Below are 16,519 nucleotides of genomic sequence, written 5' to 3' on the forward strand. Positions count from 1 at the left end.
AAAAATATATATATATATATATATGTACATACACACACACATACACACATATATATATGCTGGGTGCTGTGGCTCATGCCTGTAATCCCAGCATTTCGGGAGGCTGAGGCGTGCAGATCACCTGAGGTCAGAAGTTCAATACCAGCCTGACCAACATGGTGAAACCCCATCTCTAACTGCAGATTTTCTCCATTAGGAACAATAATTAAGCCTATCTGGGGCATATAGGAAGATGTGCGATTACTCCTTGTTTCTGGTTGGGTGGACAGAACGACGGTATGCTTGGAATCACTGCAACCCGGAAAGATATTAATTTTAAAGCCTACTGAATGCCAGCCAGGCTCTGAGCACATAAAGACAACGTCCTACAATTTGGTTGGGGGTCAGGGAGAGAACCCAAACATACAAGGAGTCTAAACATGACACGTGCTATCAACTGGCTCAATTTATCTAAAATTAGCTATGTAACTAATTTTCCTCGGGAAAGTTTCACTGCAGAGATAAAGGACATTTGAGCTGAGCCCTGAAGGATGCGTGTGAGTTTTCCAGTTAATAAGGAGAGGATTAAAGATATTCCAAACAGAAGGCCTTGGAAATCACTCCTCTGCGTGGCTTTCCCGCGTTGCAAAGCAGCAGAGACACCTGGAAGTGAGATGGCATCAGAGAAAGAGATCTGGAATAAATCCCAGCCCCTTGTGAGCTGCAAGGCTTTAGAGCAAGGTGACACAATAGGGGTCGCTGTAAGGATGAAAAGATGCGACCGTCCTGAACTGCCAAGCAGATGCTTGGTATAATAGATGCTCAATAAAGGCTGGCTCGTTCCCCTTCCCTCCAGGTAAGGGAAGCTCTTCCGGGAAGAGTTTCGCAGTTCCGGCCCCTCCAATGGGCCCGCGTGTGTAGAGGTCCTTATTACCTGGCTGTCCTGTCTTGCCATAAATGAAGCCCTTCGTATTGAATAACGTAGAACGCGGGCATCGGACTGCGGAGGAAAGAAACCACTGACTTTTACTTAGAAGAGGAGCGGGGTTCAGAGTCGGGCAGGGCAGGGCAGGGCAAGGCGAAGGAGGCAGGACCGGGAAGCTCGGGCAGAGGGAGAGGACTGGGCACCGGGCGGAGGGAGCCCCACCTCCTGTGAGGCACCAGAGAACCGCGGAGAGTAGGACCCACGTTCGCATCACACTTCAGGGGCTGGCGTTGCAGGAGGCGTCGAGGGACAGATCCCTTCCTACCTCAGCCCCGGCCCAACACCTCCGCACCCCCCCACCTCCTACACAGTGCGGAGCAGAACGCCGGGGTCGCCTCCCCTACCCGTCCGTCGCCACCGCGGGAGCGGACGCGCAGGAGAGCGCGTGCGTGCTTCGATTCTCGCGCGCTGGGGCTGGGCGACGGCGAGGGAGGCGAGGCGAACGTCAGTTCCCCTCGCGCCCACAGGGCAGCAGGCCTGCGAATCTTCGCGCCTCGCTTCCGGCGCCATTTTCTCGCGCTCCTGGCCCCTTGTTCTCTGAGTGGAGCGGAAGGGAGGAAGAGAGTAAAGGAAAAGAAGCCACAGCGTCGCGTTCCGGGGATTCCCCAGACTAGGGGCTGAAGGGATCAAGGAGAGAACACCGCGAGTCACAAGGACCGTGGTGGGGTAGGGCGGCTAGGGGATGCGATGAGGAATCCCCTAGGAAGGGGACCTGAGGAAGGCAGAGACTTGTGACAATTTCCCCCTCACGTGAAGCAGAGAGGCCCGTGTGGGGATTTCCTGCGCCTCTCTTCTCATGAACACTGAAACTGTGTGTCCAATCTCTTTCAAACTGACACGCGATTTTTACCTAATTGCATTCTTTACCCGCAAGACCAAGACCCAGAAGAGCCACTACTGAGCCAAGAAGGCGCCTCTGGGCCTTCCCACTCGAGAGGAACGTTGAATCTTCATTTTCACTTCAAGTATGAGGCGATGTGAGAGACCTCCCCCAGTGCAAAGGTATCTAGGTTGATGAAGTGACCTTGCTTTAAAAATGGGCCCAGTTGTAAGGCAAGAGCCAGATTGGCTTTTTCTGTAGGGATGAATGATTAGTCAAGATCAGGGAGCTCCAAAGGGGATCATGCCCTCGTCTTTGATGGTTCCTTCTTGGCTACTAGTTTGGTGACCCGAAAGGCCCTGTGCGTTGTCTGTTTCTTAGCAGCGGGACACCACCCTCAGTAGTGGTTTTGAGTAGGCTGGTTAGTAGAGAGAGCCCAAGGTTCAGACAGGGTGCAGAATGGTTATTTTGGGTGAGATCAAGAGTTTTCGGTTTTATTTCCTTTGAGCCGAGTCAGTACTTGGACTATCTCATATGGTCCAGGAGCAACCTTTGTCAGTAATTTCATTTTTAGTCACTGTTAATTTTACCTATATAGCATAAGCCATGAAATGTGACTCAGTGAGTCAGATCCACCCATTGTCAGTTACCATGTCTGGATTCATGGTCTGGTCTCAACTGCTCTCTTCTTAAGGTGATGATAATGAAGACAGATTTAGGCATTATCTTGATTCCCTACAAGTTCGTCATTCCAGTTTTTGTCAAAGTACATTATAAATCCACAGTGTGTTTTATTGGCTTCTCGGTTTTTGGTAAGTAATTGATCCTTGTAAATCCTATGTGATAAACTAAATCCTATGAGAGGAGACTTAACCAAATGAGTAATAGTTGTCTGTCAGAAGTACCCATCCACTCTTTTTATATAAACTTTTTATTTTAGAAGAGTTTTATATTTACAGAAAAATTGCAGAAACAGTACAGGGAGTTTTTACATACTCCCTCCCGATTTTCCCTATTACTGACATCTTACATTGGTATGGTACATTTCTTACAATTAATGAACCAATATTGATACATTACTATTAACTGAAGTCCAAACTTTATTCAGATTTCCTTACTTTTTTATTCAATGTCCTCTCCACCCCGTTTCTTTTTGTTTGTTTGTTTGTTTGTTTTTGCTCCAGGATCTCATGCGGGATCCCACATTACCTATAGTCATTGTATCTCCTTAGATTCCCCTTGGCTGGGTCAGACTTCTCTTGTTTTTGAAGGTCTTGACCTGGCTTTAACTGGTGAGGTATTTTGTAGAATGCCTCTCTACTGGAATTTTGTCTTTCTGCATATTAGACTGGAACTATGGGTTCTTAGGATGAAGATTACAGAGATAAAATGACATTCTCATCACATCATATCAAGGAGACATACTATCAACATGCCTTATCACTTGATGTTAACCTTGGTCTGCTGGCTGAGGTACTGTTTGTTAGGTTTCTCCACTGTCAGTTTATTCCCCCGCTTTCATACTATACTCTTCAGAATGAAGTCACTTTGTGCACCCACACTTAAACAGTGGGGATTTATGCTACATCTCCTTGAAGATGGAGTAGCTACATAAGTTATTTTACCAATCCACTTTCAATCCACTTAGGTATCACTCTCAGGAGTCTGAAATACTCAGTATTGAACTATTTACAGAATACTAACACATTCTACTGTCAAATATACAGAGAACATTGTAATGGAAAATCATAAAGTTTCCTTACAACTTTTTTTTTTTTTTTTTTTGAGATGAAGTCTCACTCTGTTGCCCAGGCTGGGGTGCAGTGTTATGATCTTGGCTCCCTTCAACCTTCGCTTGCAGGGTTCAAGCGATTCTCCTGCCTCAGCCTCCTGAGTAGCTGGGATTACAGGCGTGCGCCACCACAGCCAGCTAATTTTTGTGTTTTTAGTAGAGACAGTATTTCGCTATGTTGGCCAGGCTGGTCTTGAACTCCTGACCTCGTGATCCACCTGCCTTGGCCTCCCAAAGTGCTGGGATTATAGGTGTGAGCCACTGCGCCTGGCCCACAGCTTTTTAATAACCAAATAAGTTTTCATCCTCATACCATCCTTGTGAAATTTTACAGTTCCTCTTCTGCTACTTTTGATGTGCTATTTTTGCTTCTAGAAACTAACAAACAACAAATTTCCCCTTTCAGTACTAAAATTAGACCTAGTGTTTAGAGTATTTCTCCAAAATTGATATCCTGCAGAACTCCCAACTCATGCAGTTATAGAGATGCTACTGTGGTGCTTAAAGCCAGTGTAGTTTTTCACCCACTTAAATATATTTATATATACAGACATCACATAGACTGCCTATACCAACGACGTACTATTGTTTAAAACTACAATTCATAAAATTACAGCATGTATACTTTAACTTGTAAGTGTGGGTTTCTTCTGATATGGTCAGCTGATGCACAAACCCTCAACCTTAAGTTTCAAATATATTTGTATACACTCATATAATTTTCTAATAGCGGAGATGGTGGCCTTTTGAGACTCATTCATATATTGTCCAACACTCTGGGCATCTTTAGAAGGGCTCACCTGAACAATGTCACTTAAACCTCAATGTGAAGAAAAGTTCTGCTTTGAAAAACAGTTTTGTGGTCACTTCCCCTTTCCTCTCTCTGCAGTCAAATGTGTGCTTTACCTCTGGACAGTAGGGAGGATGTTGGGAGAAGATGTTGACTGATACATATCTGTATACTAACATCTTTAAGTTAATTTTACTATCTTACTGCCCCCACCTTCAACCCTTAGCTCTACTTTCTTTGATTAATTTTCTGGTACATCCTGTACGTATTTTTGTAAGGTGTCTATCTGGAAGAAGGCAGGCTGGGAGAAAATCAACACACTCTATAAAACACTCACTCTATTTATATAGAGTGGGTAGTATTGTGTGAGTGGTGGCAAATAAACCAAGCAGTTCCCAGAGGGAAAATAAAAGTGAGATAATTGCTTCCAAAAATTAAAAAGTTGAATTGATAAAAGTGCCAAAATCCAACTGTCTTTCTGAAAACTTGGATCAAAAACTTTTACTATGTGAAATGAAAAAGTGAGGAAGCAAAAAAAAAAAATACTTTGAAAGAAGGGAGTTCTCATTGATACTTTCCACGGCTGTTATCACCGAATCTAGACAAAAAGTTCCAGATCTCCCTCAATTTAAGATAAACGTCTTTGAACTTGAGCTTGCCAAGAAAGCAAGGCTGACCCCCCACCCTCCGTGTGATATTACTTTTCTCATCCATTATCCTTCTAAAATAGACATTTTGAGACAATTTAGTGATGCGCCATTTCCATCCTGTCGGGGTTCCTTGGGTTTGACATTCAAAAGGGGGCTGGAGGTGCGGAACCCGCCGCACTCCACGGCCAGCGTCCTTTAAAGCCGCCGCCAGCCAGCGCCGCTGTAACCCCGCGCACCGGCAGGTCGCCGGCTCCTGCCCCTTTCAGTCTGCGCCGACGCGGCGGCCGGATCCCGGGGACTCCCCGTGCCGGGAATCTCCCGCCAGCTGCGCGCTGAGTCCAGGCGACGGCAGGAGCACGTGGAGAGGCCGGGTAGCCACAGCGGCAGCTCCAGCCGGGCCCGGCAGCGACATGGAAGGTGAGCCTCCAGCGCGCTTCTTTTCTCCGGGGTCTTTGAGAAGCTTGGCCTGTGCAAGCAGCAGAAAGAGTTTCTTATGAATCTCGGTTTTGCTTCTATTTATTTCTTTTGTCAAAAGTAAATATGAGGTATTTCAGAGGACAAAGCGCGTCGGTTCTCGTACGTCTCTCACTTGTCCTTCCCCCGCCCTTTGGAAAGTGATAACTTCTTTGCAATTTTATTTCTAAAGGGTTGTCAGACATGGGGGGTCTACCCTACATCTGCAGAGGAAGAGCACTTAAGGGGTGTCCCTGAAACGGCTGCAAATCTGGGGGTGGAATAACCAACACTTTTGGATATTTTTTCCTTCGTGGCCTCAGTGTTCATTGGAATTAGGCTAATCTGAGTAACTTGTTTTCTTACAAGGGTAAATGGTGTCATCTGGGAAAGGTACATTTTAAAGCGGTTGGCACTTGCAGTTCCCTTAGGATTCGATCTTCTAATGAGTCTTCTTTACCCAACGCAAAAATCAGGTTTACTTTAGGAGTTTCATGTTAATTAATTTTGAAAGTCGTAACGCTATCCTCGCTTCTCAAACATTTTTCATTCTATACTTCCTTGGGATACCTAAAATTTCACACTGCTACTGTAAACTCTTCAGTGGTCTTTTCAACAAGTGTTTCTAAAACCTTGAAAATGGCAAATGCATCTCAACTGGGAGGATGGTGGGATTATGAAATTCAGAATTTCATTCTATTAAAAATGAGATATTGACACCTAACTAAAATGTTACTTTGATAAATATGAAGATTGTGAATATTTTCTTCATAATAATGGGAGGATCTCTAATTAACAATGAACTGATCTTTGGCAGCTTTATTTCTAGAGTATATTAAGTTATTAAAATATCAAAAATTTATGCTTTTAATTTTTTAAATTAGGGATTGAAAACTTAAAAAATTTTGCATTTTTAACATTTAAATAATGGTCTATTGAAGTGTAATTTTTAACAAAGGTTTTATTGGCCAATAACAAGGAAAAAAAGTCGGGCTGTTGTATACTATGGGAAAAATAATTTTTAAAAAGCTCTTATGCTTTAATTATTACAAATGATTAATTTGTTTTTATGAAATTATAAATCAGTACTCCGACACTATTTTTCCTAGCCTTAACCATACCACATATCAAGGATAATGTACAGAATCATGTAAATCCATAGAAACTGGAGTATTTCTCTATAAATGTTAATACTTCCAAATTCATTTATTTAATGTGAAATAAAGAAACTAATCTTATTATATAGAATAAAGAAACATATCTTAGGTTATTGGTGTACTAACCCAGATATTTAATAAGCCTGGATGAAGACTCGCTTAAGAAGAAAAGAATGAAAACTTGTGTAGAATTTAATTTACAATGTGTAGACTATAAATGGAAAGAGAATATAGATCAATAATTTTTAAAAGTTGTGTTTACATGATTAGATTAAATTTATAGGTCCATGGAGATAGTGTAGATTATGCTTAATGCAAAAACTTTAACATTTAAATTTTAAAAAGAGGTTAATTATGTGAATTTGGCTATATTAATGTCAGGTCCTTGAGGATAGAGTGTTTGATGTGGTAAAATACCTAGTTCATTATGGCTACCCAAAATTGACTAATCTGGCCCATGTTTTTGATATTTAAAATATTTTTATATCATCTTGTGGTTTTGATTTAAGTCTAGAATAAAGATTTGGTCTGTAGTGTATACCTGTCTTGGCAATGTAAGAAAGTAGAATACTTCATGGAATGCTTTTATTTTCTGCCCAATTTGGGGGTCACATTGATTCATAACAGTTTATTTTACAATGCAATACTGAATATAATTCATTCAACATATAAAGTCATTTAGCAAATTCATTTATCTTTTAATGTATTGAGACTTTCTGTGTATGAAGATGTCAGATGAATAAACTTTTGAAATTGAAATCTTGTAGAAATGAAGATTTGATGCATATACTAAATCAGAAGCTATAGCTTTTTAATTTTCTCACAATCTGTGACCTTAAATATTTTCTACCCAAAGACTCTTTATGAATCACTAAATTTTATTATTTGTACTATAACATCTCTTCTGTCTGCTATGGTCAGGAAATGAGGTGGTTCACAAACATGAATTTCACAGGTAATAGCAGACTTCTTATTTAATGTGAAACATTTTTATTTTTAACAATATTGAGTAAAAATTTTTCTAAGTATATTTATTACACAGCCCCCTGCTTTATAAGCAAGGTACACAAGAGATAAGTTTATCTCCGCAACTCTGAGTTACTGTTCTGACCATCAGATCATGTATTATTCCATAATATATTCTCACAGGGGTTTTGAGTGATGTAAAGCTGAATGCCCCTACACCAAATATACCCAGGATATTGTACAATTTTTGTCTCCTTCTTGATGTTAGCTTATATTTCTTACCACATAGATTGTTTGGTAGTAGTTTTTTGTTTCAGGTCCCTTTCCATGTTCTGGATGGCTGAGATTAACGGACATAAAGCCTGTAGTTGATGGAATCTGTTTGTCCTCAGTTGTGAGCCTATGGAGGATGAAATACAAAGGTTTTAAGAAACAAAAGCCAGAGAAAGGCCATGGCGTCCTGGTAGAACATATTTTTTCAAAATTCCTGTTTGTGCTTCCTATAATCCAGTATGCTATTTCACGCTTCCATGTCTTTACTATTATGTTCACCCATTCTCTACTTGGTTATGCCTGCTCATCTTTCAAGACTCTGTTCAGGCATCATCGCCATGAAGGCTCTACGATGACCTTCTTCTGATGACCTCCTCCTAGTGCCTTCTGGTGATCACCCCTACCCACTCTCTCATGTTCCTTCACCTTGGCCAAGGGCCTCTCCTTTCTGTGTATACTTCTACCACATTGTGTTGAAATTATTTATTGATTTAGGTGTTTATTGCGCCTCTGGTCTTTAAGCTTCTGGAGAGCAGAGACTGTGTCTTGTTTTTGTACACTGAGTGCCAAGGACAGTTTCCAGTTCATAGAAGGCCCTCAGAATTTGTTGCAGTCAATTAAAATAGTGCTGAAAAAGTACTTTTTATTATGTTTATTGTGATGCATTTTATTTAAATAAATTTTTAAAGTAGGAGATTGGGGCTAGTAATTATTTGATAAAACTCAGTAATTTTTTAACACTTAAGCTGTATAATTGAAAAAGAAAGCTTGGAAAACAAAAATGTTATTGGATATTTTTTGCTACACTGTCACTTAAAGCCAATTTTAACAAAATTAGATTTAGGGGGTACATGTGCAGGTTTCTTACATAAGTATATTATGTGATGCTGAGGTTTGGGCTTCTATTGATCCTGTCACCCAAATAACAACCATAGTATCCTATAGATAGTTTTTCAGCCCTTGCCCTCCTCCCACCCTTCCCCATTTTAGGGTTCCCAGTGTCTAATTTGGGGGTCACATTAACTCATAACAGTCTATGTGTACCCAGTATTTAGCTCCCACTCGTAAGTGAGGACATGCGGTATTTGGTTTTCTGTTTCTGTGTTAATTCACTAATAATAATGGCCTCCAGCTGCATCCATGTTGTTGCAAAGGATATGATTTCATTCTTTTTTGTGTTAAGTCAGATTTTAACTGTTAAATTTACATAAGCAGATTTCAGGATCACAATTAGTCTATTAAAATATCCATTGAATATGAGTAGAAATTTGTTTTCTCAGTTAGTAAGATATAGATGATGCCATAAAATTGGCATACATTTTCAAATGATACTTTTAAAATATATTGTTATAAACTTTTCATTCATATAAATGTATGTACTTACAGTTTTTTAGGACTAAAAGATTGTTGGTAGATCTTTTATCAGACATCCAGTTGTTTTTTTGTTTTTTGTTTTTTTTTAGAGACAGGCCTCGCTCTGTTGCCCAGGCTACCACAAACTCCTAGGCTCAGACGATCCTCCTACCTCAGCCTTCTGAGTAGCTAGGACTACAGGCATGCACCACCATAACCTGCTGATTTATTGTACAAACCACCATGACCTGCTAATTTAGTATCTTTTATTTTTTGTAGAAATGGGGGTCTCGTCATGTTGCTCAGGTTGGTTTTGAACTCCTAGCCACAAGTGATCCTTCCGCCTCAACCTTCCCAAGTGCTGGGATTACAGGAGTGAGCCACTGCACCTGGCCTAGATAGATGTCTGACGATAACTGGCTCATATGTCAAGCTATAGTTCCAGAACATGTATGAGAAGAACTGAGTGATTAACACAGAAACTTGCCTGTAGTAGGTGCTCAATAAATGTTTTTTGTCCTAAGGATTCATTAATTAATTTGAAAAGAGACCCTACACATCACAAGGCCATAGAATGTACTCTGCTATTTAGCCTTTATTAAATTTAGCGCCATATTAACTGGTACATTTATGATAATTAGAAATCATAAGGATGAGGCCAGGAGTGGTGGCTCACGCCTGTAATCCTAGCACTTTGGGAGGCTGAGGCGGGTAGATTGCTTGAGCCTGGGACTTCAAGACCATCCTGGGCAATGTGATAAAACCCTGACTCTACAAAAACTACAAAAATTAGCCAGGAGTGGTAGCACATGCCTATAGTAACAGCTACTTGGGAGGCTGAGGTAGGAAGATGGCTTGAGCCTGGGAGGTTGAGGCTACCGTGAGCCATGAGCATGCCTCTGCACTCCAGCCTGGGCAACAGAGCAAGACCATGTTTCAAAAAAAAAAAAAAAAAATCATAAGGATGACACCAAGGCCTTTTGGATCACTAAAAAAAGATTCAATAACGAAGCAATACTTATAATTTATTTATAATATATGTAGATTGAAAAGTAATCTGTGTATAACTTTATTAATTAATATTACTATATAACTCATCAAAATACTTTTATCCCTAGTGATTCTGAATGGGATTATTTTTTCAGCCTAATTGAAATCTGGTTTTTGCATCCGAAATTAAAAGTTTTTTTTTTTTAGTTAAAAAGTTATTTAAAAAATTTAAGGAATGGGCACAGTGGCTCACACCTGTAATCCCAGAACTTTGGGAGGCAAAGGTGGGAGGATTTCTTGAGGCCAGGAACTTGAGACCAGCCTGGGCAACATGGTGAGGCCCTATTTCATAAAAAATAATAATAAAATAAAAATAAATTGGCCTGGTGTGGTGGTGTGCACCTGTAGTCCCAGCTACTTGGGAGGCTGAGGTGGGAGGATGGCTTGACCTGGGAGTTTGAGGCTTCAGTTAGCTGTAATGACGCCACTGCACTCCAGCATGGGCAACAGAGTGAGAACCTGTCTCAACAACAACAAAAAATTTAAGTCCAAAGTGGTATAGAGTAAATGAAAATAATATGGAATTACCGTATTATATTAGATACCAATACCATATGACAATATTATGTTAGATATTTGTCCAATCCAGGAGATAGTTAATAGCTAGGTACTTGATGGTTGCAGGCGCCTGTAGTCCAGTTACTCGGGTGGCTGAGACAGGATAATTGGTTGAACCCAGGAGGCGGAGATTTTGGTGAGCCAAGATCGCGCCACTGCACTCCAGCCTGGGCGACAGAGCGAGACTCCATCTCAAAAACAAACAAACAAACAAAAAAACAAAAAAAGCAAACAAACAAACTAGGTGCTTGATAATGGATATGAAACAAAGTACATTACTCTTTGCTTATCATCAGTACTTAAAATCAGCTTACTGCGTGATTTTTTGTAACAGTGGAATTGGCAATATGTCACAAATTGTACTTAGTAGTATTCTTACAGATGAAATTTTTGGCACATTAGGTTATTGTGGGTTTACAAAGGAAAGTTTTCTTTCTTTCTTTTTTCTTTAAATAGAGACAAGGTCTTGCTGTGTTACCCAGGCTGGTCTTGAACTCCTGAGCACAAAAGATTCTCCTGCCTTGGCCTCCCAAAGTGCTAGGATTACAGGTGTGAGCCACCAATGCCCAGCCAATGAAGGAAACTTTTAAAATAAGAAATGGAGAACATTTCAATACTGTCACTCGTGAAACAGTACAAAGCTATTATTTTTCTACTCTGAATTATCTAAGGATTATTCAACTAGGTTTGTTGTTTATTTTGTTGATTAATACACCTATAGCCCCTTCTAGACTATTAATTTCCAAAGTTTAGGGGTCTCTCTTTTTTTTTTTTAATTTTTGAGATGGGATCTCTCTATATTGTAGGCTGGTCTCAAACTCCTGGGCTCAAGCAATCCTCCCACCTCATCCTCTTGAGTAGCTGGGACTAGAGGCATATGCCACCATGCGTAACTAGGGATCTTTTCATAACTGATGGTAACTAGTACCCAGCCCAGTCCCCAGCACATAGTAGGCCTGTAGTCATATTTGTTTAATAAATTAATGAATGAGTTGCCTGTGTGTTTGGTCACTTGACTCTTTACTTGCCCAGCTTTTATAGTAAAAGGGAGGAAGGAAAATAGAGACATTCAAACTGGTAAATTTTGCTGGCTAATTTTTAAAGGTACTGTTAAAGGTTTAGTAGAAGAGATTGAAGTATTGGCTAAATCCAATGTGTGAATACTGCCATTTTTCTAATCCACACCCCCCACAAAATACAATGCCTTCTAGCTTTTGGCTTTATTTAATAATTTTGGTACATTTTTTATTTCAGTGAAGCACTGCAGTTTCCACAATAAACCATTTCTTCACAATAGATGTTTTGATTCTTAAAATTGTTGAACATAACTTCACTTAATTTGAATACTCTATCACAGCAACATCAGTTCATTTAAGAAGTACTGTCTATTAGAGAGACTATTAATTTGCCAGAATGTTTGGCACATCAGAACAATTTCCTGTTTCCTAGAGGAGTCTGTGGGTATGAGAAAAAGATCACTCTCACAAACCTATAACATTTTTATGGATATAGAATTACATCATAACTGATGGAAAATATTGTCCAGTATGAAAACTGGAAGTAACTAATTTTATTTATTTAACAACTAGTCATTTTTGCTGTCATCTACCTCTATTTCTTAGTTAAGAAATCCCTTAACCTAGACTGCTAAGAATCACTAATAGTTGATTTATATGCTCGCATACTGTGTAGGCAGTTCCACACATGTGCTTCACGGGCCAACTTGATTTAAATTTCATTTGAATTTCACATAAAATTCCAGACTTTAAAGTATTGAAGATGATCAGTGTATAAATTTATCCTCTGACCTCAGAATGAGACTTTTTTTTCCAAATATTAAAATTTTATAAATGTGATGAGTAAAATCATGGTGCTGCTGGTCTTTTTTCTCCTGTGCATATTTTCACATGTAAAATTATTATTATTATTATTATTATTATTATTATTATTATTTTGAGACAGAGTCTGGCTCTTGTTGCCCAGGCTGGAATGCAGTGGTACGATCTCGGCTCAGTGCAACCTCTGCCTCCCAGGTTCAAGCAATTCTCCTGCCTCAGTCTCCCGAGTAGCTGGGATTACAGGTGCCTGCTACCGTGCCCGGCTAATTTTTGTACTTTTAGTAGAGACAGTATGTCACCATGATGGCCAGGCTGGTCTTGAACTCCTGATCTCAGATGATCTGCCCTTCTTGGCATTCCAAAGTGTTGGGATTACAGGCGTGAGCCACCATGCTGTAAGTTATTTAAGTAAGAATATTATTAACAGTTTGTGACCAGCCTGGCCAACATGGTGAAACCACAGTGAAATCTACTAAAAATACAAAAATTAGCTGGGTGTGGTGGCACGTGCCTGTAATCCCAGCTACTCGGGAGGCTGAGTCAGGAGAATTGCTTGAACCCGTGAGGCCTAGGTTGCAGTGAGTGGAGATTGCACCACTGCACTCCAGCCTGGGTGACAGAGCCAGACTCCGTCTCAAAAAATAAATAAATTAATTAATTAAAAAGAATATTACTAACTGTCTTATTCCCTGTACTTCATTAAGTGCTTGTAAAGGCTAAGGCTCAGGTGCTTGGGGCATGTTTCTGTCACAGTATAGTAATCAATTACTCACTAACAAGGACACGTAACATGTAACCTTACAAGCATTTAAAAGATTTATAATATACATTTATAAATATATATAAATGTATATGTACATTTATATTGTACATATACAATATATATTGTATATTAGAATACATGTTACATCATCATTGTATACTAGAAATCTTAAATGCTTATAATAAGGTTAGGGCAATTCTTGTTTGATTTTTATGTTCAGAATTAAATAAAATGAATGTTAAATATTTTTGCGATTCAACTTTGAGGCAAAGCTTACTTATATCCTTTCTCAAGTTTCTGGGAATAGTTTAATTAAAAACTGTTCTGAAATAATAAGGTGAAGCACTCCTGCCTCAGCCTCCTGAGTAGCTGGGATTACAGGCGTGTGCCAATACTGCCAGACTAATTTTTCAGATTTGAATTAGTAGGGCTAGGAGACCAGAATGCACAAGCAAGTACATAGCTTCTAAGTGTGCCAAGTCAATAGCACACTTCTCAATAGCTTCTCAATAGCACAATTCTCAATAAAAGGAATTTGGAGATTCTCAAAGGACTCTACAGATATCCATTACAAACATCAATGACCTAGCATGGACTTAGTTGCCCCAGACCTAAACAACTAGAACATGTTTACACATAATCCAATTTGGAGAGGGAGATCCAATCTATATAATAGGACAGATAATGATTGAACAAGTCGATATTAGGAATTCATGTAGTGCTTATAGGTTTTATAACTACTGTAACTCTACACGGTGATACTTGATGATTATATGATGACCTTGAGGTGTTTCACCATTAGTCTCACATTTCAACAAGAATTAGGATTAGACACAAAAACAAGACAAAAACTTGTTTTTTTTGCAACAGAACACGGTTTATAACAAAATTTTATGTGGGATCAGATGCAAGTGTAATGTTCCAAATGAGAGATTGGAGAAGGAGCAAGAGACCACTGTTAAGCCCATCTTCCTCTTGCCATAGATCAGCACCTGTGGCAGCCCTCTGCAACCCTGGATTCCATAAAACACATTTTGAAAATGACTGATTTAGACCGTCACATGTTTTTCCTACTAGTAACCCTGTATCTAGACTTGCCTCTTTTAATCTGTTTTGAGGATTGCTGCCAGAATGATCTTCCTAAAATATAAAGTTATCCTCCTACTCAAACACCATTTAAAATATTTTTCAGTTGGACATTTAAGATACTCCACAACGTAGCTTCAGTACCTTTCCAGCGGTATCTTCTGTCCTCTAATGTGACTCTGGACTGCTTAGTATTCCCTGTTCAGGCATTGCTTTCCCTCACTCCCCATTTTTCTAATGCTGTTCTTCCAACTCAACAAGTCCAAAAATGAACTAATTTTCTCTCCATTACAAACCAACTTCTTCTGACTTCCCAGCACTGTGAATAGCACCACAATCATGCCAACTGAAATCCTCACTCATCCATTATGGTCTATTCCAAATGCCGTCTCCTTTAGGAAGCCATCCCTCATTCTAAGAGGAATCCTCCCTTTTCTGAAACATAGTGACATTTTGTGCTATCTAATGACTTCAAGGCTCTAACTCTGTTTTATGTTCAAACATGACGCATTTTTGCATGGTTTTAGTATGCTGTAATTTGTCTAGGATTGCAATTACCATGTACATTGAGGGAGGATTTTTTTTGTTTAGTTTAGAGCTTAGCCTCTTTTACCGTTTTATTATTATTTTTTATTTAATCCATGGTTTTATTTCCTTGTTTTTAAAATTTTATTTCCTTGGTTTTTTTTTTTGAAATTGATGCAGCATGCATCCTTCTGCATTTAGCTATGGCATTCATGGTGATTCTATAAATATGTCTATCTACCTTATTCTGTCTTCTGGAATAATTGTGCTGGTGCATTTGCATTTTGAAATATAGAGTATTATTTACTCTTACTTATTTCACCTTTATATTACAATTGGGACTTTGTTTTTCTGATTTTTGTTTTTATTGTTTGAGACAGTCTTGCTCTGTCACCCAGGCTGGAATGCTGTGACGTGATCTAGGCTCGCTGCAACCTCCGCCTCTCGGGTTCAAGCGATTCTCCTGCCTCAGCCTCCTGAGTAGATGGGATTACAGGCATGCGCCACCACGCCCAGCTAATTTTGTATTTTTAGTAGAGACAGGGTTTCACCATATTGGCCAGGCTGGTCTCGAACTCCAGACCTCGTGATCCACCTGCCTCGGCCTCCCCAAAGTTCTGGGATTACAAGCGTGAGCCACCATGCTCGGCCTACTTTTTTTTGACAGAGTTTCGCTCTTGTTGCCCAGGATGGAGGGGAATGGCACGATCTCAGCTCACTGCAACCTTCACCTCCCAGGTTCAAGCAGTTCTTCTGCCCCAGCCTCCCGAGTAGCTGGGATTACAGGCATGCGCCACCACACCCGGCTAATTTGTATTTTTAGTAGAGACAGGGTTTCTCCATGTTGGTCAGGCTAGCCTCAAACTCCTGACCTCAGGTGATCCACCTGCCTTGGCTTCCCAAAGTGCTGGAATTACAGGTGTGAGCCACCGCTCCTGGCCTGTTATTTTTTTTAAATAAAAAAAATTTTGACCAGCATTGCTTACAGTTTAAACAGTATCAGCAAAACCTATCATCACTCTGATAGCATACATTGCATCAGTGGTGGGTCGTCTTCGCATATGTACTTAACATATGTTTTTTATTGTTTAAAAGATTTTAAAAGATAGTTGAAGAACGACAGTTTTATAACATTTAATTTTGAGGAATCTTGTAATACAACATTTATTATACAATATAATTCAAAAGTCAGAAATCTTCATTCTTCATTCTAAAACTATTTATTGAATACCTGTTTTGTGCCACATATGCAAAATACTGGCAATACAGTGGTGAACAAGGCAGGCAAAGCTTTGGCCCTTACAGACCAAAGAACAAGTAATAACAATTGAAATAATTAAATTTATGCTAAGTGCTATGAAGGAAATAAAAAGAATGCTAATATGGAGAGTAATGGTAGGAGGCAGGCTCAGGAACCTCTCCTCTAAAGAAGAGGTCTGGCTAGTGATAGGAATTTGGCTTTGGCTGTCTTCTTCAGCAAA

The 16,519-nt window shown here is 39.7% G+C and overlaps 2 protein-coding genes across 10 annotated transcripts in view; one reads left to right on the forward strand and one right to left on the reverse strand.

Moving 5' to 3' along the window:
- ZPBP2 (zona pellucida binding protein 2) overlaps positions 1-1,377 on the reverse strand; it is an 8,931-nt gene extending 7,554 nt beyond the window's left edge. Inside the window, exons 1-2 of one of the 2 annotated variants that reach the window (XM_011998985.1) lie at positions 1,127-1,377; positions 914-979 (exon numbers count right to left, since the gene is read on the reverse strand). In XM_011998985.1, the coding sequence (XP_011854375.1) occupies positions 914-979; positions 1,127-1,175 (115 nt within the window). In that variant the 5' untranslated portion in view covers positions 1,176-1,377. The remainder of the gene's footprint in view (positions 1-913; positions 980-1,126) is intronic. The other variant, XM_011998986.1, reaches the window with a different exon arrangement.
- Positions 1,378-5,178: 3,801 nt separating this feature from the next.
- The window catches only part of IKZF3 (IKAROS family zinc finger 3 (Aiolos)), a 105,327-nt gene continuing 93,986 nt past the window's right edge, over positions 5,179-16,519 (forward strand). For 6 of the 8 annotated variants that reach the window (XM_011998990.1, XM_011998992.1, XM_011998993.1 and 3 more), the window contains exon 1: positions 5,371-5,433. In XM_011998990.1, the coding sequence (XP_011854380.1) occupies positions 5,427-5,433 (7 nt within the window). In that variant the 5' untranslated portion in view covers positions 5,371-5,426. Of the gene's footprint in view, positions 5,434-16,519 lie in introns of all 8 variants that reach the window. The other 2 variants (XM_011998987.1, XM_011998991.1) reach the window with 1 other exon arrangement.

Source organism: Mandrillus leucophaeus, unplaced genomic scaffold, assembly GCF_000951045.1.
Source record: "Mandrillus leucophaeus isolate KB7577 unplaced genomic scaffold, Mleu.le_1.0 Scaffold58, whole genome shotgun sequence".
Taxonomy (NCBI): Eukaryota; Metazoa; Chordata; class Mammalia; order Primates; family Cercopithecidae; genus Mandrillus; species Mandrillus leucophaeus.